At 39.8% G+C, this 24,290-nt stretch overlaps 2 protein-coding genes across 9 annotated transcripts in view; one reads left to right on the top strand and one right to left on the bottom strand.

Annotated features, from left to right (window-relative positions):
* Window positions 1-5,349, bottom strand: part of PAIP1 (poly(A) binding protein interacting protein 1) — a 45,553-nt gene extending 40,204 nt beyond the window's left edge. For both annotated transcript variants that reach the window (XM_070587617.1, XM_008541400.2), the window contains exon 1: window positions 5,210-5,349. The gene's annotated coding sequence lies outside the window, so the exon portion shown is untranslated. The remainder of the gene's footprint in view (window positions 1-5,209) is intronic.
* The window catches only part of NNT (nicotinamide nucleotide transhydrogenase), an 81,313-nt gene continuing 62,092 nt past the window's right edge, over window positions 5,070-24,290 (top strand). For 2 of the 7 annotated variants that reach the window (XM_070587610.1, XM_070587613.1), the window contains exons 1-5: window positions 5,556-5,715; window positions 9,741-9,944; window positions 14,322-14,551; window positions 17,001-17,218; window positions 20,437-20,524. In XM_070587610.1, coding sequence (XP_070443711.1) covers window positions 9,788-9,944; window positions 14,322-14,551; window positions 17,001-17,218; window positions 20,437-20,524 — 693 coding nt within the window. In that variant the 5' untranslated portion in view covers window positions 5,556-5,715; window positions 9,741-9,787. Of the gene's footprint in view, window positions 5,323-5,555; window positions 6,005-9,740; window positions 9,945-14,321; window positions 14,552-17,000; window positions 17,219-20,436; window positions 20,525-24,290 lie in introns of those variants that run through there. The other 5 variants (XM_070587611.1, XM_070587616.1, XM_070587612.1 and 2 more) reach the window with 4 other exon arrangements.

Genomic DNA, 24,290 nt, shown 5'->3' with positions numbered 1-24,290 from the left:
TCAATTTGTCAATTTTTCCTTCTATATATCATATCATTGGTGTCAAGCCAAGCCCTAGGTCTCGGAGATTTTTTCCTATTTTTTTCTGAAAGTTTTATCGTTTTACATTTAAGTCTGTATTTCATTCTGATTTAATGTATAAACTGTGAGATTTAGGTTGTGGTTCATTAAATTTTTTTTTGCCTGTGGATGTCCAATTACTTCAACACCATTTGTTGAAAAGCCTTTCTTTTCTCCACTGAATTGCCTTTGCACCTTTGCTAAAATTGAACGGGGTACACTTTTGAAAATCTATTATGTGCCATACCCTGAGCTATCTTCTTTACACAAGTTTTTTCTCTTCTTCACAACAACCTGCAAAATAATTATTTAGCATCTGTTCTGTGCCAAGCACTGTAGTAAGCTCAGGGAAATGAGTCCAATAAGGCATCCTGGAATGCTTCACAGAAGAAGAGACAAAAGGTAGACCCCAAGGATGAGCACAGGTTTGCAAAAAGTAGGGTGGGGAAGGAGAGCATTCCATTCCTATAAAAAGGCTCAGGGGGTGGGGCGTAGAATAGCTTCATACATTTGGGAAGCATCAAGTATTTTGTTATGTCTAACAGGAGAGGAAAAGGAGAAGTTTTCTCATGTCGAGTTTAAGACATCTGTGGATATCTCAATGGAAATGACCAGGAGGCAGTTAGCTGTGTGAGTCTGGAGCTCAGGAGAGAGATTTGGGCTGGACATTGAGCTTTGGGAGTTGTCATAGAACAACTGACATTGGACTTCCAGGAACAAAGTATTAGAGTTGAAAGGAAAGAGGGTCAAGGGAACATTTGAAACATTTGCACATTTAAGTGGTGAAAGAACTTGGAATGAATGGTTAAAGAAGTAGGAGGAGATAGGAGAGTGGTATGACAAAAGACAATGGAGGTGAGAAATTGTGGTTTTTCCTTTCCTGTTCTGGGTAACATCTAGCATGAAAAAAGATCTACAGGGCCAGCCCTGGTGGCCTAGTGGTTAAGTTTAGTGCACTCCGCTTCAGCAGCTTGGGTTCGGTTCCTGGGCATGGACCTACACCTCTGGTCTGTCAGTGGCCATGCTGTCATGGTGGCAATAGATGTTAGCTCAGGGTGAATCTTCCTCAGCAAAATAAACAAACAATGATCTACAAAGAGATGATATCTCACCAAACTGTTTAAAAAGTATTTGAGAGCCAGCCCTGATGGCCTAGTGGTTAAAATTTGGCACACCCTGCTTTGGCAGCCTGGGTTGGGTTCCTGGGCGCAGAACCACACCACTCATCTGACAGTAGCTTTGCTGTGGTGGTGGCTCACATAGAAGAACTAGAATGACTTACAACTAGAATATATAACTATGTATTGGGGCTTTGGCAAGGAAGGAGAAAAAAAAAGTGCCAACAGTACATTAAAAAAGAAAAATTATCTGAACTAGAGTTTTCATCAAATGCACTATTTAAACAGTTAAATATAAACATGTTAACTGCTATTCTGGAATTTTATAATCAAGTGTAGTCATGTATCACTTAATGATAGGGATATGTTAGAGAAATGTGTTGTTAGGGGATTTTGTTGTTGTGTGAATGTCATAGAGTATACTCACATAAGCCTAGATGTTATAGCCTGCTACACACCTAGGCTATATGGTACTAATCTTATGGGACCACTGTTGTGGTTCACGGTTGACTGAAATGTTGTTATATGGCACATGACTGTAGTTTGATAATGGTAATAACTATATAATATATATAGTTATATATACTATTAAAAAACTAAGGAAAAATTCAACTAGGTTGAATCTTTATTAAGAAAGCAAAACAAATATATAAGGAAATTCTTCTAATTATTAATACAAAACGACTTTCACCTGAATTTCCCCAAATAATTTGGATTTTCACTTTAAACTCAAGAACTGGTAAATCTATCCATGTTTTAAAAAAAATCAACCAAAAAACCATCTTTACATTATAGTACCCTTAAACACACAGAATGCCACTGTAGTGGGTTGAATAGTGAGTGTCCCGCCAAAATTTGTGACCACCCTTATTTGGAATTACAGTCTTTATAGAGGTAACTAGTTAAGGATCTCGAGATGAAATCATCCTGGATTTACGGCAGACCTTAAATCCACTGAGCGATGTTTTTATAAGAGAAAGGAGAGGGAGATTTGGGCACAGAGAGACACATAGAGAAGGTGGCAATGTGAAGAGAAGGCAGAGAATGGAGTGATGTGTCTACAAGCCAAGGAACACGAAGGATTGCCGACAACCAGCAGCTTGGAGACAGGCATGGGACAGTTCCTCCCTCAGAGCCTCCGGAGGACTCAACCCTGCTGACACCTTGATTTCGGGCTTCTGGCCTCCAGAACTCTGAGAGAATACATTTCTGTTGGTTTAAATCACCCAGTTTGTGGTAATTTGTTATAGCAGCCCTAGGATGCTAATATGGCCCCCTATCCCTCACCATCTTCCCAGGCCCACAATGTTTCATTAAATAAAAAAATTTTTACACCCATAAAAAAATACCATGGATTTTTATCATTGGCACTTACTATATGGAGAGAACAATATCCACAAATTTATGCTAAGAGCTAGTTTTTTAGATGCTCACAACAATTCTAATTCCAAACTGGTTTTACTTAAATAAACAAATTGCCAATTATTTAACCCTGTGCTGGCTGTTTAATGTCAGTTCTCTTCAATTTTTTTCCAATTAATGTTGATTAGTGTAAGTTCATTTAGCTGGTTAATATTTGTTTCCTAACCTCAAACACACTCTTGTCTGGGTCTGCCTGGGAGAAGAGGCTGAGATTGGGTTAGTAATGGTAGCCTTAAAATCTGTCAGGTGTCTGCATGATTAAAAATGCCCAGAGTCTAAGAATACACTCTCATTGGAGTGGTTCACTTTGCTAATAATTACTTATAAAAGATAAGCTTGAAACAATAAACTGCTGGTAACTATTTAATGTAATAACCACAATGAAAACACATTAAACTGACCTGTTCTCTGGCCTGGCTTTAACTAGATGCAGAGTTTTGGTAACATGTTGTCTTTAGAGTTCAGTTAAAAAAATTTTTTTTAATTGCGGTAACATTGGTTTATAACATTATATAAATTTCAGGTGTACATCATCATCTTTTGACTTCTGTATAGACAATATTGTGTTCACCACCAAAAGTTTGGTTTCCATCTGTCACTGTACAAATGTCCCTCTTAACCGCCTCCTCTCTCCCCCACCAGAATTCAGTTTCTGATCACCTATCATCTCAGGCTCAGTCTACATTTTGATTTTTGGCTATTGGGCACCTCTCTGGTTTGAGGTTTCAAAGCAGACTCTAATGGTGTGTTACATTCGTCTAAAGATTTAACCTTTTTTGCTTTTGGGTGGGACTCTAAATATTAAATACTATCTTTAAGCATTTGTGGGTACAAAATCTAAATTTCAGAGGGTTTAAATTTTGATGTGTATCGTGATTTTAAAGTAAATTTAAAATTATCCAATCATAGAACAATCTGCAGTGAAAATGTGCCTGTATGTGAGAGGTACTGTTCTAAATAGGGGTGTGGATGCTGAGAAAGCCAAGGAGGAAGGAGCACATATCAAAATAGACAAACCCCTCACAACTTAATGGGGAATATAAAATCTTTGCAAAAATTTTATATAAGACAGTGCTAAGATTCAGAAAAAATTAATTTACAAACAAACTTTTGGAACTTAATTCAATTTTCTTTGGGGACTCCCATGAATATATTGTAATTACTTTGTAGGAGCTTATGACCTAAAATAGAACCTTCCAAATGACAGATGTTTTCATCTGGAGCAACAGCACCCAAATTGTTTTGGACAAATGAGCAGAATGAATTTAAAAATTATCATATGCTTACTATTTAACAGGAAAAGTGAAAGGTGACTCGTCGTCTTTGGATTTGTTCTGATGTGATATTATCTTAAGTCAGTCAAGTAAAATAACTCATTGAGCATTTATTTAAGCCAGAGTTTTTTTAATCTTAGCACTACTGACATTTGGGACCAGATAATTGTTTGTTGTAAGGGACTGTGTAATATAGAGTGTTTAGCAGTATCCCTGGCCTCTACCCATTAGGTGCCTCCCCTTTCCGGTTGTGACGATGAAAATATCTCCAGTCACTGTAGGACAAAATTCTCCCCAGCTGGGAACCACTGAGTTTTAAGCCTTGAAAAGAAAAGAAGCAAACCTCTACTACATGCATCCCCCCACAAGTGTTTTAAAACAAAAACTTAGTTCCCCCCAGTTTTATTGAGATATAATTGACATTTAGCATTGTATATGTTTAAGGAGTACACCATAATGATTTGATTTACGCATATTGTGAAAGGAACTTAGTTTTATCAATTACTCATCAATTATTCTTGCCTCATTGTACCTGCAGTATCTTGAACCTGTCTTTATAGGTTGCACTTATCATGGTTTATTATTACTTTAAAACGTGAGGCTGTGTCCTCTGCCATCTGTGAACTCTTGCAGGACAAGGACAGTGTTTTACTTTGTCTGAAGGGGAGTGGGAGTCCATTAGTCGAATGACATTTTGTGCTGGTTAAACACAAGAGATGTTCCCAAAGTAAGGGTTTCCCTGCAGTTTCTTTCTTTTTAAGGATGTAGAATATCTGTTCTGGCTTATGTCTTTCAGATTCAGAATTCTTTTACTCATCTTAAATATTTCAATTAAAATAAAAAGCAGTGACCGTACTGACATTGCATGATGATTCAGCTTTGGGTAAGTGAACCATTTTATACTTTCTGTTTTTTTCCTCCCATTTTTAATCAGAAGACACCTGCAGACCAAGAAACAGAACTATGTGCAAAGAACACCTAGGTCATTATGTTTTGGAGTCCTTTAATAGTTTTGCCAAAATCAGCCTAGACCTAGTCAGGACACTTAACGTCCACCAAGGCTGCCCTCCAGCCGTTGGACATACACGGCCTTCTCTGGGCCAGCCGTTGGAAGACAAGTACACAGATGTGTGTTAATTTTCGGGCCTTCACATCGTTTCTGAAAAGTTTAACTCCACCTCTTCGACCCGAAAGGAAAAACAACACACTCATTCCCGCCCTTCACCACCGCCCGGCCTCCTCCCGCTTTCCTTTTCGTCTTCTCCTGTTAGAGAGGTTCTGATTTTCCCTAGAGAGCTAGAGGAAAGTCAGGTACCACAAGTGGAGTTATATTACCTCTTATTTGTTCTGGCGGAACACTAGAGAGGAAACCACACTTTGTAACCGTAACTGCAGGGGCGGAGGACAAATGTAGCCTTGAGAACTTCAGCGCCCGGGTTCGGCTGCAGGTTTGATTGACAAGGACGGGCCAAGGGAATGCGTGGGGCGGGGCGGGGCGGGGCGGGGGGCCGCGGGGCCAGCCCAAGACAAAGGGATTTTGGCTGCCACCGAGGAGAGGGAAGGGGTCCTTGGGGTAACTGGCCTTTGCGCTCTAGGGGGCAGTTCGTGGGGTCGCTCTCTCGGCCACGAAGAGGGCAGGCGGGAAGAAAGGCCTTGCGGGGAAGGGGCGCCTGGCCGGGGTGGGGGGGCTCCGTCGCCGTCACGTGGCCGCCGCCGCCGGGTTGGGGCTGTTCTTCCGGGTTGCAGGCGCAGTGCCGCGGGGCCCGAGCCCGCTTTGCCAGCACGGCGTCCCCTCGCGGCCTGCGGCGCGCCGCCCACGGCCGCCCGGCCTCCCCGCCAAGGTGAGCGTGCCTGGGGCACAGCTGGGGAAGGGGCGCGGGCCGGCCGGGACGCTGCGGGCCACCGCCGGGAGGGAGACCTGTCAAAAGAGCAGAAGGGGGCGGGGTCGGCAGTGACCCGGCGCGGGGTGCACCCGGGCGCCCGCGGGCCGAGGCTTGGGCCGGGAAGGAGAACCGTGCCTTGAGGGCCCGGTTTCTTGTCTCTTGCTGGGGCGACGTGGACGAGAGTGGGTCGGTGGATTCGGCAACTGGGACCCCGTTGATGGCAGGGGACGAGGCGGCAGCTGTGCAGGTGCCGATCTGGGAGCTTTGGGGAGAGGCAGGAGTTGTACGGGGTCATTTCGGCCCGCAAGATGGGAGATGGGAGGGAGGTCATTGAGGACTCTCGATAGGGGGTGCACCCAGAGAGCTAGCAGCTGGACGCCCCGAAATGGTGCTTAAACCTTGAGGGAATTCGGGGTGAGTGACCGGCTGGAGACATAGGAAGTGGCGATCGAAAGTTGCGAGCGTACGTCGGGTCGGGGCGGCCTGGGGTGGTCGGGGCAAGCTTCTCCCGGGCAGAGAGTGGGCCCGGGCCGGCGAGGGGGGAGAGGCAGCGGAGGGGGCAGAGCTGATTCGAACTCCGCAGGCGGACTGCCTCTGACGCAGCCTCCGCCAATGGGCTTCCGGGGAAGGTTATAAATAGCGGTCCCGGGCAGATGCCAGCCTGGTGGCAGTTTAGGTGCTGAGGGAGTGGCGGTACCGGTGACTTTGGGCAAGGCCGCGTTGCCCGCCAGTGTAAGCTTCCGTCGGGTATTGTGTCCTTGGTTGGTATGTCTCGCTTTAAAAGCGTGGCTTGTTTACTGTTGCAGGCGTCCTTTATTCGTCCTGAGGTGCAGGGCAGTCCCTGAGGGATCTGTTCCTAAGGAGTCTTGTAGGACAAGCTCCATGCGGAATCGTGGGGCTTGCGTGCCAACTTTTATTTAAAATGCACCCCTCTTCTCCACCGCACCCTTTTTATTAGCAAACCTCGCTGTTTTTTGATTGAATGGCCAGTTTACGATTCTTATCAGCAAATGTGCTCCAACTGCTTACCTTTGCTGATGGAATCAGTTTTCCATAAGGCTGCACAGCCTTTCATTTTCAAAGGAAATTTCTTGAAACTCCTTGGAGAGTGTGTTCCATAGATACCAGGCTTCAGTTTACCTGGCCCTAATTATTCATTCATTCAGTCAAAAAATGCTTGTTGATTTCCTCTGTTTTGTGCAGAGCACTGGACCAGAGGTAATACTAAAGTGAATAGTAATAGCAATAAACGTGTTGTGTTTTCTTAATCCTCACAACCACCCTATAAGGTAGGTGCTATTATTATTATAGCATTATAATTATAGCAGGCATATTATAGCAATATAGTTATATTGCCATTACAGGTACAGAGAAGTTAACTGACTGACTTGCCAAGGTCACACAGTTAAGTTGCAGAGTAGGGGCTTCCAACCCACAGTTGGAACCCACCCCCTCTATGCTATCTTCTCTAGGTCATGTGCTTGCCCTCAACAATTTGAATATCTATTAGGGGAGAAAATACCCAAATAACTTACATAGAATGACGGTATGAACGCCATACTAAAACATTTTTTTTCTTTCAATTTTGAGTTGTAGTTTTTCTCCATTGCTTCAATGCTATGGAACAAATGGATAATAAAACAGCAGAGAACTTTATTTTAGGGGAAAATGTGACAATTAAGAAGGAATCCTGTCTTTAATGTAAACAAGTACCAGCTTGTGATAACAGTGTTCAAATATTCTCTGAATATCCTTCACGGTCATTTGTATTTGATTCAAGCTTAGTGTAGGGACGGCTCTTGCCTATAAACTACCTCCTGATCACTGCCCTGTATGTTCATAACCTGAATCAACTGGAATTTGGGGGAGCAATTGGCCTCTGAAGGCCTTGGCCATATTGGCATCTGATGCCAGGGGTGTGCTCAACATCAAATTACCATTTTCCAAGTAGGCAGGGCAAAATTTCCAGTCTCCAGGCCATGGAATAGGACTTCAGCTTTAAAGTGTTGCAAAATCTTATTTGATCATAAAATTTCTAGAGCCTAACAGGGCCCTGCAAACCAGCTTTCCTGTGCTCCTTTTATAGATGAGCAGACTGAGGCGCAGAAGGATTCAGGTTAAACAGCAAGTGCGTGGCAGACTTAGACAATACAGGGCTAGCTATAGAGCGAGCTTTGTTCTTTGGCTGATGAGGTCTGGTAAGCCCCATCAGCCCTGTGAGAAAGGTGGTCATTGGAAAGCTGGGATGATCTAAGAAGAGATCCTAGGGTAAGTGGAGGGTAGGATAGGACTATGTCGTTAGTAATGGTAGGAAAAAAATCTCTCTCAAGACAAGAGTTATCTTTATATATCTATCTCCTTCAGTTCTTGGCATAGTTTCAGTAAATGTTTTGAATATGTGGCTAAATTTTGAACTCAGTTTGCTCTCCATTCTCAGCCATGAATAACCCTAAGTGACCCATGCATGAATGAGGAGAGTATTTATGGGACTCAGGAATGCTTTAGGACTGAAATGAAATGAATATTTGGAAGCACTTTGAAAATATAAAACCTTCTGTTCAAATGTAGAGAATTATTCATGTACATTTTTGATTGCATGCATGAACACATCTTGAATATTCCTTCTTCCTTAGCCTTTTTTCCATATTCTATCTTGAATGACTTTCCCTTTCTTTTCTGAGCCCTGTAAGAGGACATGATCTCCTTCTTTGATCCCCCAAGAACTTTGAACTTGGGCGTTACTGTACATTGTGGTATTAACACACGTTGACTTTTCTTATCTCTAGTTTGGTTCTACAGATGCTCCTAACTGCTGTGCCTCTGAGACTCAGCCCTTGATACATGTTTGTTGAATTAAAGGGTATTTTAAGAATAAGCACCACCTGGCTTGAGGATTTCCATTCCTAGTGTTGCTTTCTGGTGTTGCAAGAAGTTGCTTTAGGGAGTTGTGGTAACAGTTCTGAAATTAAAAATTTGCTGGATTCTTCTTCTTTTGGAGGCTGGAAGAAGGGTTGTGGAGTCTGCTGGCTTTAGGTGCTGGCCCTGCGAGGGCCCACATGATGGGGCAGAGTTCCAGGTCCTTTGCTTCTTCCAATTTTTGAAGGAAAGAAGAGAAAGATGGAGGAACATCAGGAATCATGGGTGTGGTGGGACTGCCTTCCATGCACCCCTGGGGATCTGCCAAGGAGAGCAGTGGAGGTAGCCATTGAAGCCTCAGTAACAGCAAAGGTCAATGATGCTTCACCCAGCCTCGTTAGAGCTGGCAAAAAGTGGCTACTTGTGAGAACAACTGACAGAAAAGTTCCTAGTTACGCCCACGTCTACAGGCAGAAAGCTATGTGATAAAGATAACCATGGAATTTTTTCTCTTCCTTTCTTTTTTTTATTGGAGTCATATCCCATGCATATTTAATTTTCTTGAGACATGCACTTGGCAAACATGAATCTCGTGTTCACTCCACCTCTGTTGGGGGGTCTCACAGGATGAGAGACCCTGCTGCACTGGATAGAAAGCCAGTGTTCTGTACACATGGTGGCTTTACTACTGTACTCTACGGTATTTTAGAAAATTTTAGGGAAATTTAAGGGTAGCTTTGATTATATGCAATTTTTGCTGGATATGCTTACGTAGAAGAAAACTTTTGTTTAAGATGTGACAGGACTCTAGCAATTTTTTAAAAAACTTTCCAACTACATTAAGGATCAGTTAGACTTATGTGATCTAGGCTTGGAACTAAATAGTGATTTTATAACTACGATTTCAGTGGGAAAATGGATTCCAAGTTTTAAATACCTGAATTGGAAAGAAACTTTTGAAGCATCTTCTGTAAATAAAGAACTTGGCCAAATAAATTCACCGTAGTTGCCCACATTTGTGTTATATTCCAAGCTCTTTGGATTAGCCTTTTTTTTATGTTTTTGATGTTCGAAAGACAAAGTATGTTTTTGTTGGCGAGTAAATATTTTATTTTCTTTCCTTTTAGTGATTTACCGTCAAGGAAATTGGGGATTCAGAAAGTTGGGAGCTCCTATGACCATGGCGAACCTCCTGAAAACAGTGGTGACGGGCTGTTCATGTCCTTTTCTTAGCAATTTGGGATCCTGTAAGGTTCTACCTGGGAAGAAGGACTTTTTACGAACATTTCATACTCATCAGGCGCTGTGGTGTAAAGCCCCTGTGAAACCAGGTAAAGTCTCACTTCAGTGTGCGTAAATCAAACCTTCGAGGCCTAGCAGCTGAGAGATCTGATGATAGATAAAAGGAAGGCCATGTAGTTTTACAGCCTGGTGCTTGTGAGTGATCATTTTGAATAAAAAACCAAATGAATACCTCATGGAAAATGAGTGCCTCTTTTCCATGTATATAAGTTCTTGATTGTCAGTGCTCATAGAGAAGAAAAGATAATAGAAAAAGAAAAATGATAAACCAGTTGAGTTGTACCCAGGAAACTATTGCTCATAGTAACCATTTGTCCTAGCCGCTCTTCCTCTCTCCTCATCAGTATTGGGGACGTGTACCCTATATGGCTCATCTATGCTCAAGAATTAGGAACCAAATGTGATCTGCAAGAATGCTTCTCAGTTTAGTAAATAGCAACTTCATCTCAGTTGCTCAGGTTAGAAACCTTGGGGTCATCCTAGATCCTCTTAGTATGTATAGATCAGCTCTACATTCTATCTAGAATCTGTCCTCTTGCCATCACGCTGTTATCATCCTGGCCCAAGCCATCATCATCTGTCACCTGAAATATTCCTCTAGTCTCCTAAATGCTCTCTGCTTTCTACCTCTGGCCCCCTACAGTTTGTTCTGTACACAACAGCGAGAATAATCTTTTTCGAATGAAAGATCACATCAGTCTTCTCAAAATTTGCCGCTAGCTTCCCAGCTCATACAGAGTAAGAGCTGAAGACTTTCAGTGGCCCACAAGGCCTTCCCTGCTAGGACCCCTACTTGTTTCTGTTCTGAGGTGCAGGCCAGTTGGGGGAGAGTCTGAGAGGGGCTCTTCTAAGCTGAGTCAGATCCCTTTAAGCATGCCCAGAGACCCTCCCAGCCCTCTGTCTACACCTGATTGGCCAGAACGCAGACAGCTGGACCTTATTAGCTGTAAGGGAGACTCGGGCATTCAGTCTTTTATTCTAGATGGTAACATACTCAACCAAAAATGGCATTCTGTTACTAAGGCAGAGGAACAGGATGGATATTTGGGGGGCAAACAAGTCTTTGCCAGGTAGAGTAATGCCTTTCTTTTTTATTTAAGTTTGTAGGACTGTTTGTGCATTAAGGACCCCTAAACTGCTAGGCTTTTTGAGTTCTTACATCTGCCTTTAATAGATTTTACAGCCTCTTTTCTTGTTCTCACATGAGAAGTCACTATTGGCAGGGTACCTGCCCCTGAGAGCCCGCAACTTTATCTGCAGAGTTTTTTTTAAAGTGTTCCAGAAAGCCAGATAACCTGGTGTGATAAAATTGTGTATAAAATAAAAGTAAATAACTTCTTTGAGACATGAGAATTGTCCTTGTGAGTAAATGCATGTACATCAAGATCTCTATATTGACTACGCATGAGACTTTTTATTTGTTTGTTTGATTTCTGGTTCTTGACTATTTCCTGAATAATTATTTATCTCTATCAGGATTCTATTTCTTCCTTAATAGGACCATGATTTCAATATGAAAAGCATGAAAAGTAATTCCAGTCAGTATTCATATTTTTTCAGTTTTTTCTTTTCTTTTCTTTTCTTTTCTTTTCTTTTTTTTTTTTTACGGTTGCCTTGTTCAAATAATGATCCAGACAGGGTCCACCGTAGTATTTGCTTGCTATGTCTCTTTTGATCTGTATATTCTCTTCCTCTTTTTTCTTTTTGATTTATTTGTTAAAGAATTTAGTTGTTGCCCTTTAGAATTTCTCACATTCTAGGTTTGGCTGACTGAATTCCATTGGTATTATTTAACCAGTTTCTCTGTCCTTTGTATTTTCTGTAACATTCAGCTGATCTAGAGGCTTGATCAGACTCAGGGTTGCTTTTTTTGCCAGGGATATTTCATAGGTGATGCTGGGTACTATCTATTGCATTATATCAAGAAGGTTAGTCAGTGAGTTTGGATATTGTTAATATGATCCATGTATTTGAAGTTCCCATCAATTTTTCACTCAAGCCTGTAGCAGCCATTTGATGATCATTAACTAAACCCATGATTTTATCAGGGGTCTTAAAATGGCGACGTTCCATCGCTCTAGCTTCATTTATTAGCTAGAACTTTTCTATAAAGAAAAACTTTCCCTCTATTACTTAGTTACCCTGAGATTGTACTCGTAAGATGAGATAAATGATTCTTTCCATTATTTACTAGCGTTGGTAATAATCACTTGGTTGCCTTATGTGTTTTTATTTCTGCTGTAACAAATGATCACCTACTTACTGGCTTCGTACAACACAAATTTATTATCTTACACTTCTGGAGGTCGCAGTCTGAAATGGCTTTCACTAGGCTTATGTCAAGGTGTTGGCAGGTCTGCATTCCTGTTGGAGGCCTTAGTGGGGAATCTGTTTCTTGCCTTTTCCAGCTTATGGAGTCGGCCTGCATTCCTTGGCTCATGGCTCCTTCCTCCGTCCTCGAAGCCAGCAGCATAGCATCTTCAAATTACTCTTTGACTCTGACTCTTCTGCCTCCTTTGTCCACGTTTAGGGACACTTGTGATTACATTGGGCCCACCCAGATGATACAGGATAATCTCCCTATTTCAAGTCAGCTGATTAGTAACCGTAATTCCCATTTGCCACGTATTGTAACATATTCATGTGTTCTGAGGGTTAGGACATGGGTATCCATGGGAGATCATTATTCTGCCTACCACGCATTACTTCCTCCAAAGTTGACCAATGAAACTTTTAAAAAATATTCATTTATTTTTTGAGTATCGTCATGAAGTCATGGATTTTATCATTCCTAGATGTGTTTTACTACATTGCAATTAATTATTATTCTTGTTGATGCTCCAGTTGTCTCATATTTGGCCAGTAGAAGCCCTTTCAGGCTGGTTCCAAAATCCTTGTGATGTGACTTCACTTCATTTGTCTTTGGTAGCTTCCTTGACTTGTGGTATGTAGAGCCTAGAGAATTTGAGGTTGTCAGATAAGTGAACTCCAGATAAGTATATGGGATTTAATTTTGCACGTCAACCCAAAATATTTTCCAGCTTTCTATTGTTTTCTTTCCTGACCTTCAAGTAGAGAGTGAGATTCAGCCCATGTTTGTCTTTGGCTTACTGTCAATTATTACTGCTTAAGTAGTGTGGGATCTAAGACTGCGTTCAAATGCAGATATTTTTAGATTGACTTAATCTAAGGTCTCCCTGAATAAGTTACTCCATAGAGATAATTTGGTTTATTTTCTTATTATGTATATCAGAGTTTAGATTGCTAGAGTAGACTTCCTGAACTTTAGTAAAAGGTATAGAAGCAGATCCTCTTTATTTAAAAAAAATCTATATGCACATATTGAGTAAAACAGCAGAAGAAACTAATGTATTTTAGCTAAAGCTGTTCTGAATCATATATAAATACTTTAACTCTGTATTATACTCACTTCTTTGGGTGCAAGGAACAGAATCGTATCAGGTTATATTTTGTGATGAGAGTTTATTGTATGGATTCTTGAGAAGTATGAGAGCCGAGAAACCCTTCAGCTACTTGGAGAAATGGAATGGTGTTCTGGATCTTGTAGCTATGACTCATATTTTCTCTTCACGTGTCCACTACTGATGTTTCTACTACTGTTGCTACTGGCCTCCCTTTAGTTACCTCATGGCAGTGCTTAAAAATAGCTGCTGCTCCATTCTGTTCTCTTTGACCTTTTTTGTGAGTCTCCCATCAAACTCCCTGAGAGAGAACCTGGTTAGGTTGGGTAGTCACTGGCTAACATGGGGTGCCCTTGGGCAGAGTTCCTCTATGTCATTTCATAGACTGCTGGTTTTCCTTATATCTGGCCTGTAGACTATTATTTTTGACCTGGCTGCTGACCTCTGTTCTAATCAGTTGTGGCCAAGATTGTACGGTCTCAAGATACAGCACTTGGAAATCTAGGAGGAATTCTATGTGGCCAGATTGCCAGGAAGGGGACTTTGGGTGTGATAGAACATCGAAGTGTTTAGTATAGAGATGTTCTTTGAAATAGTTAATTACTTTTGTCATCCTTAAAGGTAAGTACGAGGACAGTGTAAACCCGAGATGGTTAGTTTAAAGAGTAGAGTTAGCAATGTGAGTGATCTCTCAACGCATTTTTTCCTGAGAACAAACTAAGCTAGTCATGTGCTTTGAAGAGAACCATTTGGGTAAATAAAATATTTAGAATTTTTAGGAGAGTGGGCATAAAAATTTCCCATTATCTATCAAACAAAGTCAAAGAATTTTGATTATGAATCAGAAACATCATTTTGAACACCAAATTGTATGTGCAGTATATTTTGAGTAGACTGCCCATTTTCATTTTCTGAACTCTGTTATTAAGATGTTGATGTTTGGTGTTGTTTTCTACCAAAATTTTTTTTTGCCTTTGTTTGTAGGAGTTCCATATAAGCAACTGACTGTTGGGGTCCCCAAGGAGATTTTCCAAAATGAGAAGCGAGTGGCATTGTCTCCTGCTGGCGTCCAGGCCTTGGTGAAGCAGGGTTTTAACGTTGTTGTGGAATCAGGTGCTGGTGAATCTTCCAAGTTCTCCGATGATCACTACAGAGCAGCAGGTGCCCAAATCCAAGGGGCGAAGGAAGTGCTGGCCTCTGATTTGGTGGTCAAAGTAATTATTCATTTTCCCCTTCTGTTTATGGCATGCTGTCTTTTCAAAATCTTCTTGTAGAAAAGTCAAATTGCTTTCTCTATTGTTACGGCTTTTCATATTTTCAAATGATACCTTTTTCTCAAAGACATGGTTGCATGTTGTGAATATTCTTCATGTTCCAGTAGAACTTTTATCAGTCAATGTGATCTATGTCTGACCATAGGAGAAAAAGGGATCTTCCTTTTTACATTTGCTATGTGGAAGTTCTGTTTCTATTGGCTAGGGAAAATTTGTGCTACGTGGTTCATATAGATCCAAAATACCCACAGGTGAATATTTAACTGCTACTAGAATAGAAAGAAGGCATGGAACTCCTGGGACTGAATGTTCAGTGATCTTCTGATACCTGGAAGGAACAGCGATTTAACTGACGTTTAGTGCTATTTCTAGAGAGGGCAAGACTGTTCTGGAGAAAACAGCACTGGGCTAGTGGCGAGGTAGCCTTACCTACTTTAATAAAAGGTGTTAAGGTAATATAGAATAGAAATCTATATGCTGAAGAACTTTAGAAATAAAATCTGAAGTAAAAAATAATACAGAGAAAGGAAGAGAGACTGTGTCAAGAGTCCAGCATAGGTTACTAGAGTTGATCATTAACTTAAATTCTAAGCCTTCCACAACCAAGGCAATCAGGGAGTATAGATTATATAAGTATGATTATGAGGTGAAAATAAGCTTCTGACTTTTTCAGGAAAGACCAGCTTTTTTCTGTATTAATTTCTAAAGGGGAATCAATCACATAGCTTTTTTTTTTAAATGTAAAGTTCACTGAATAACTTGATATACTTTTAAAAAACAATGGTTTTTGCAGAAGACACAAAACTCTTTTTGCTATAGAAAATTAATAGTAAAGTTATGTTATAGAGATAAATTCGAATTCAGCTGAAGTTTTTAAAGTGTTTAGGTGTACAGAAACTTGGTGATATAACTTTGTATAGTAAAAGAGCTTAGAGAAAATAGAAAAATAAGTATAATCCATTCCAGTGTATGTTCTAGGGATCAAAATCTTTTGAGATGTCCTACAAAAAAGGTTTAGTAGAGTGCACATAAGTTTTGGTAATGCTCTGTGTTCCTTTTAGAGATTCACGCTGTGTATGAGCATGTTAAAGTCACTGAGAAATCCTATAGTATAGAAACTTATATAACTTTATACTTGCCTTAAACTGTACTTGCCTGTCAACTACTTGACCTTAGGACCTCTTTTTGAGTCAAACTTGTTAATATCTTGAGGAACTAGTGATCTGAAAAGCACATTCAGGGAAACATTCTTTTGGCTTAACTTACTCAGATGCCAGCAGTCTCAGCTAAGCATTTGATAGGGGCTGGTAGAACTAATTCAAAGTTGTCCTCTGATTTTTATTAAATCTATATTGTAGATTCTCACTGAGGAAAAATAGACCTTGTCACAGAGTCTTTAATTAAAGTCCAGAACCTAAAATCACATGCATCACCAGATCAACCACAGAAATGGGGAATACCAGATAAAGGTACCTCATAGGTAAACAGAGATGAAATACTCTGAAATGGAAGTATTGACCCAGTATTTGTGTTTCTATTTCCTTTTAAAACTTAGGTCTCAGAGCTGTTTTTTCTGTGCTTACTCGCCTAAAAGCCCTGCTGTGAACTGGGAGCTAAGGAAATGATATACTTTAATTGAAGATTGATTTTAAACTTGGGTGTAAAACACTGTTTAAAACACTTTTAAAATGGAATTTTTAAAAAATTCGGCTTTAAAAAATGGATATTTGAAAGTTTTAAGAATGTGGAGTGTGTGTTCATTGACTGACTTGATACTTCTTAGCATAACAGAATATATTGTAGCTTTTTGCTTAAACTCAGTTCAGCACGGCTGCTAGTTTGAATTGTGGTCCTCTGTAAATATTCTTCTGCAATATTAAGCTCTGGAATTATATTCTGGAAGATAAATCTCTACATACTACCCTGGAGATTTTAGTTTACAATGTTCTTAACTTCTTACTACTCCAAACATTTGTGCTTACCCAAATCAGCAAGAATTGAAACTTTGAACACCCAATAAAAACTTCCCGTCTGTTTATTCTAATGTCTCTTAATCTTACCAGAATAATAGGTTTTGGGAGAACACGTTTGTTGTAGAACCTCCGTATTTCCCCACTGCACTACAGTTCATTGTCAAACCTGTCCTGACACTATTTCCAGGTGTGTGTACTCTTTACTCAGACCAGTTCATAGGTCATCTGTCAGAGGGTAGATGGCAGAGATCTTTGTGTGCCTTGCCTTGTTTAGGAATTTAGTCAGAAATTTATTGCTGAAAGATTTACTCTTGGACTATTATTTCAATCATGGTATATTACCCAATTGTCTTGTTTACTTAAAAATATGGTGGAGGTATTTATATTTTTAATCCGTGACTTGATTTTTTTCTCAGGTGCGAGCCCCCATGGTTAATCCAACATTAGGTGTTCATGAAGCTGACCTTTTAAAGACATCAGGAACACTGATTAGTTTTATTTACCCGGCTCAAAATCCAGACTTGCTAAATAAACTTTCCAAAAGAAAAACTACAGTTTTGGCCATGGACCAGGTTCCAAGAGTCACAATCGCTCAGGGATATGATGCGCTAAGCTCCATGGCCAACATCGCTGGGTAGGTTGATTCTTTTCCATTTCAAACGAACAAAAGCACAATGGTACTACAGAAACATGCTCACTGTAGCTTTTCTCTCACAATGATTTTACTTGTAATAATTGTTGGAGATTGCAGCCTTTTGAGAGTGCACTAAGTTATTTTTGACTCATTTTATTGTTTCACAGTCATCAGATAGCAAATGGCTCTTCATATGGAACTCGATTTTACATTCCTTTTTAATCTTCATGAATGGAAGAGAAGTAGTATTTCCTTCCACCAAAGGAAATGACCGTCAGATTATTTGTGTGAGGAATATACTGTATTTCATATATGTGTGTATATGTGTGAATACCTGTATGTATTAGGCTCAAATTGCTGTTTTTTTTCCAGTTTTATTGAGATATAACTGACATATAACATTGTATAAGTTTAAGGTGTACAACATAATGATTTGATATATGTATATATTGTGAAATGCCACAATAAGTTTAGTTAACATAAATTGTTTTTACAGGTCAAAAATGGTTGTATTTGCCATTTTAATTAGGTTTTGTTAGGTTAAATTCATAAAATATTTAAAGAATAGGGAAAATGTCTGCACTTGAGGAAATTTCATCTGGTGTCAAAACTCTTATTGATAATTGAGGGCTAACTGTGTTCTCTTACCTTTAAGGCCAAGATGGCAATAAACTTCATTTGTTCTCCAGCAATAATGCATTCCCCGATTATTGTCTGGAGTGCTGTGTTGAGAAAGATTCTAAGGCCCATTCTGCTCAAAGGAGTGTGGCTGTGCCTGTCATGGGAGAGGTATAGGAATAGCTATGTGAGTGAAGCGTGTTGCTGACTTTACCTAGAAAGTGGGAAAAATCTAGGAATCAGATGATACTTACAAAATCAGCTCATGTAAGAAACTAGTTGAATTAGATTTTAAGCATGAAAACTATTAGTAGAGACAATTTGCTAATATGAACAAGCAAGAGCAAATGAAAATGTTTGAAAAATAAAACTACATGAAAGAAAGATGAACCTGAATAAAGACTTTTATGGCCTAACACATGAGCTGAAGGTTTTCTTAGGTTTTAGGTCTTAGGTGTACATATCAGATATGGCACGGATCCTACTTTGGGTTTCGCTTTTGATATAAATGAGATGCAATAAACAAAAATGACTAGTTAAAAATACATTTTCTTGTCCTTAATATAATATGGCAAATGACTGGTTTGAAGATGCTTTTTGTGGTATAAATTATATACCAAGGGACAAAATAAAAATTCTGCCATATTTATTTAGTTTGTAGAAGAGTTATGTTACACAATGTGGGACTTAAAATTTTATATAGAAAACGTACAATGTGAACCTTTAAGGGTGCTGTTGATTTTGTGATGTGAAATGCATGTATGTGAAAGGTTATCAGCAGCTCTAGATCAGTGGTTTTTAGCTGCAGAATCTTTTGAGCAAATGAAATATTTTGAGGCAATGTAAACAAACCCAGTTAAGAGCAGAGTGGCCTTAATTGAATTGAGGGATGGAGGGGTGTCCAGAAACATGTCTGTTCTCTATCCCACCCACTCTGGCCCCAGAGTTGGCTGAAATTTGAACCTTTGGACATCAATGGGGCACAATTTAAAGAATCACTATCTTATGTCCTGAGCTGATACATGCGAGGAGCATAATTTGAGATGAATCATCTGGTATACACACCCACACAATGTGCGATAAATCATTATCTGCCTAACTCACACACAGCCATATTACAGTGAAGACATGCCTCTCCAAGTTTATTGATGTTCATTCTGATCTTTTTTCTTATCAAAAAAAGGCCCACTTTTATCACTTTTTTTCACTATCAACGTTTTCTTGTACATTTCCTGTGTAATTAGCCTCGTTCTTGTTATTTTCTTTAGTTTGGCAACTGAATCTTTTAAAATATTAATTCCGAAATTAATTTCTTACAATGGCCTTTGAATCTTTATCATGTTTACTCTTTGAAAATTTCTATCACTTGGATTCAGAAGACAAACAAATAATGTAATCTCTAAAATGCTGTTTTCCTGCTCTAGTATGATTTAACTGAAATTAATAGTGGTAACCGTTACATGCTTTTGCATTAATTATTATATTTATGAAAATATGATGAGGGAAAGATTTTGTTTCCAGCTAGCAGATGGAGCTTCACATTAAATAGTTAGATTGTAATATTAAGGTAGAGTGTGTGTTCCTGAGTAAGAATGTGAAAAAGTGCCTTTTAAGTGTAAAATGATATGAAAATGAAATTAGTGTAATAGTAAAAATATCCTATTAAAGAAAAGATGGTATATTTTACTAGTTTTGTTGCAAATAGTATTTCCTTAGCTAAAAATACTAATATTTACCAATCACTTAAGTGACAGGCTTTATGCTGAGCGTGTTACCTGCATTATCTCATTTAGCCCTCCTAAGAACACTAAGAGGTAGATGCTTTCTTTGTCCCACTTTATAGATGAGGAAACCAAGGATTAGAGAATTAAAGAAATTTGCCCAAGATCACAAAACTAGTTAGTGATAGAACTAGGACTTGAACTGAGGTCACTGTGTCTCAAAATTCCCTGCTTTCAACCATTAGACATCAAGGGAAGTGTTTTTCGTTCTGAGGTTGGAATTTTATTATGTACAATCATGTACCTAATCTAATTTTTTTTTATTTTAAAGTTTTCCCCCCATCATATAAATACTACGTAATTGTCAAAGACAACGTGGACAGTAAAGTAAAACAGAAAGTTTGAAGTATCTGTAGTCCTAGCCCCCAAAGAAAACCATTGTTTGCCTTTTCTTGTCTTTCCTTCATTTCTTTTTTTTTTGATCACAACTGATCTTCTGCAGTATTTGTTGTAAAGAGACCAGGGAGCATCATGGATGAGTGTGCTTCCGGAGGCAAGATGCCAGGGTTAGACTTTTGGCTTTGCCATTTACTAGCTGAGGGACTTTGGACAAGTCTCTTCATCTCTCTGTGTCTTAGTTTCCTCACCTAGAGAATGAAGATAATACTTGTACCCATCTTTAGGATTGTGGTGAAGATTAAAGGAATAAGAAATAGCGCTTAGAACTTTTTTTTGACACATAGTAGATACTATATAAATGTTACCTATTATTATTTGACAGTTAAAGCTTAATTGATGACTTATGATGATATATGAGCCTAAGATCTTTCATGTTATGGAATTATTTATCCATGTATTTGTTTATCTATTTTTTTTAAGTTATAAGGCTGTTGTACTAGCAGCAAATCATTTTGGACGGTTTTTTACTGGTCAGATCACAGCTGCTGGAAAAGTTCCGCCAGCTAAGGTAGGTAAAACTTTTAATGTTTCTTCATATTATGAATTAATTAAAGGCAAGGGTATGTATGGTCTTAAAATAGTTATTTTAAAATTTTTGTTACTTGTTAACTTCACACTGATGATTTTTGTGGCATGTTACACATATATGGTAGATCCTCATAGCTGCTTAAGATTGCTTGAAAAAAAAGAATTTTGACATTAGAAATGTCAATCTAGAAGATTGTTCTAGTCTGTTTTTCTGTTTTTGACTTACTAACTTGAATTCTTTTTTTTTTTGGTGAGGAAGATTGTCCCTGAGCTAACATCTGTTGCCAGTCTTCCTCTTTTTACTTGAGGAAGATTGCCACTGAGCTAACATCTCTGCCAATCTTTCTCTATTTTTTGTGGGATTCCACCATAGCATGGCTTGATGAGTGGTGCCAAGTCTGCGCCTGGGATCTGAACTTGTGAACCCTGGGCTGCTGAAACAGAGTGTGTAAACTTAACCACTACGCCACCAGGCTGGCCCCACTAACCTGAATTTTAAAGGGATTTTGGATAACTTGTTCTTTTTGTTACTAATTTTCTAAAAAGCTTCAAGATACCATTCAGCAAATTCTCAATTTCCCAATTGTTGCAACATATTTTGGTTCATAGGAAATAATTGTCTTGGTTTCCTCACTTTTTGTCAAGTTTTAGGTCAAGAGGACAGAAATCAGGAGGTGGTGTAATCAGTATTTGGCAGAGGGAAAGGGTGCAGTTTCTTTAATCTAGGTCGAGAGCAGAGAGGAGCAGTTGACAAGAGGTGGGGATGGCTAGGTGAAAGAATAGATTATATTGTGACCAAATGACAATGTAAGCAGTTTGGCAAGGTATAGGAAAGAGGACTTTAAATGTTGTCATCTACCTGCAGAGTATACTCTGTCCAAAGAGTACAGGTTTACTTGGTGCTTCCTGCTCTTGAGAACTTTGTCATATAGACCCAGAGTTCTCACACGAAGTAAATCTCCTAGAAAAAATGAAAAAAATGATAATAGCAGCTTTGAGAAACCTAGTTATATATTGCTTTCAAAACAGGCCAGGTGAAGAAAATGGCAAGTGGTTCAAGTGGAGACAGAGTACTTAGCAAGAAAGTAGGAGCAACAACCCGAGATGTGATGTGTGAAGTGGTTACATTTTGATCTCTTTCTCAGGATTATAAGAGTACACCTGGCACTTGTGGCCAGAAGCTGGATGCTGTTCTTAAACTGGCTGAATGCTTTGATACACAGATCCGCTACTCAATTTTGGTTAGAATCTTTCTTGAAGCATGTGGAAGTTGAGAGGAAAGCTGTGAATATAAGGGATGAAAAAGTGAAACAAAAGAGTCCCTAAAGGAAGGGGAATCATCAGCCTTTAAGAGGTGGAAAAGTGACTGTCTTTCTGAGAATGTAAATTGTAGCTTAAGGGACTTTGGTTACATGTCAGAAATAGTTTTCTGATATTGGAGAATTAGACACTAGATGGGCTTATCAAAGTAGATTGCATAATATTTTATTTGGGTTTCCTTTAAACGTGGAGGGTTCTTACTTGTCTAGAATGAGCTAAAATCAATCTGTTGAAGGCTTATGGTACGTCAGGCGCTGTTCTAGGAGCTGTGGATATGGCATGAACAGGGCGAACAAGATCCCTGCCACATGAAACTTCCATTCTGGTAGGGGCCATAGTGAGGAGATAAACAGTCAAATAAGTATACAAGGTAATTTTAGATATAAAAGAAATGAACGTGGTGATATGATAGTGGGTCATGGGAGCAAGCTACTTTAGTTAGGGTGATGAGGAAGGCTCCTTTCACATTTGAGCTGAGACCTAACGGATGGAAGGAAAGAAAGGAGGGGTTTAGGATTCCAGGTAAAAGGAACAGCACATAAAAAGTCCCTGAGATGGGAAAGAGTTCAGTGTGTTCTAGAAGAGTAAAGAAAGCCATTGGTCTTGGAGTGTGGTGAGCAAGGTGGAGAGTGATCTGAGAGGATATTGGAAAGGTAGGGTAGTGCTGGATGATGTGGGGCCTCTCTTATAGGTCATGTTATAGAGATCAGATTCTCTTGCAGATGAGGAAAATGTCACATTTAGGATTGTTTTAGAAAAACTTCACTCTTGCTCCTGTATCTCTCCTTTACTTTCACGTAGAACACTTCACTTTTGACACTTCTGGTCACCAAATGTGTGGGGTTTTTCTCCATACCAAGCAATTCTGTGATACTAGCTGGGTGTCCTACAATTTAACTCAATTCTAACACTATCTACCTGGAGATAGTGTCAGATCCCACAGGTTAAGGGCTCAGCCCCACATGACTGCCCCCACCCCCCTTCAGATACCAATCATAGGACCAGGTGTTACCTGTGCTTCTGATCCGACTATAAATCGGAGGTTCCCGTGACCCCCTTCTCAGGTTCATTTACTTTGCTAGAGTGGCTCATAGAACTCAGGAAAACAGTTTACTTGCTGTTTACCAGTTTATTATAAAAGGATATGTTAAGGGGTACAGATGAATGTCCAGATGGAAGAGATGTGTGGGGCAAGGTAGGTGGGAAGGGGCATGAAGCTTCCATGCTCTCTTTGGGCGTACCACTCCCCCTGCACCTCCATGTTCACCAACCTGGAAGCTCTTCGAACCCCGTCCTTTTGGGATTTTTATGGAGGCTTCATCACATAGGCATGATCGATCGTTAACTCCATTTCCAGCCCCTCTCCTCTCTCTAGAGAACGAGAGATGGGGCTGAAAATTCCCAACTTCTAATCATGGCTTGGTTTTTCTGGAGACCTGCCCCCAGCCAAGAGCCCACCAAGAGTCACCTCATTATAACAAAAGACACTGCTATCCCCCAGGAAATTCCAAGGGAATTAGGGGCCAAAGACCAAATGTTAGAACAAAAGATGCCCTTAGTACTCTTCTCACTTAGGAAATTAGAGAAATTTTAGGAACTCTGTGCCAGGAACCGGGGGCAGAAACCAATATATATATTTTCTGTTATTTCACAAGGGTTACAGAAAATCATCCAACTGTTCTGTGAGAGAATGGATAGTAGGGAGAAGAGTGAAAGCACGATCTGTTAGGAATTGATTACAGAAATAGTGCCCTGGGAAGGTGGTGGCAATAGAGATGTAAAGAAGGGGACGGATTGGGAGATCTTTGGGGGTTAACACCCATAGTACTTGCTGATGGATTGGAGGTGGAAATATGCACAAAGGGAGGACTCAAGACGACCTCCCTATTTTGACTTGAACAATTGTGTGCGCAGTTAGTGCCCTTTACTGAGATGGGGAAAGTGGAGAGGAACAGGTTACATGACTCGAAATCAAGAACATTTCTAAAGTTGGTTCCTTTCCCTTGCCCTTAACCTGCTGCTTCTTGAGTATATGTCTATGGTGTGCCAGTTAGCTGTCAGTGCTTTTGAGTCTATCGTTCAGTGTAACAACCTTCTGGGAAGATGTTTTGACTGCTTTATTGCAGATGCTAAGCAGTTTGCTCAAGGTCACCCAGAACTAGTCTGTAGCGGTGTCAGGATTTGAACTGAAGCTCTCTGACTATTAATCTCTGTCTTTTTCTTCACCCCATGCTGCAGTGAAAGAGTAAATTCCTTTTGTAAGATCTACATAGCTTTGTTCTTGTGCAATTCTGTCTTTTAAATTATGGGATCTTCTGTTATTTCTTGGTTCAGGATAACGGCTTGGTCCTCTAATTTTTACTTATTTTATTTTATTTTTATTTCATTGTTTTAGCAGTGGTGAGGCTGTAGAGTGTGGAGCGGGG

This window comes from Equus przewalskii, chromosome 20 (genome assembly GCF_037783145.1).
Source record: "Equus przewalskii isolate Varuska chromosome 20, EquPr2, whole genome shotgun sequence".
NCBI lineage: Eukaryota > Metazoa > Chordata > Mammalia > Perissodactyla > Equidae > Equus > Equus przewalskii.
Note: the sequence above shows the minus strand (reverse complement) of the source record. Positions and strands in the feature narration are given on the sequence as shown.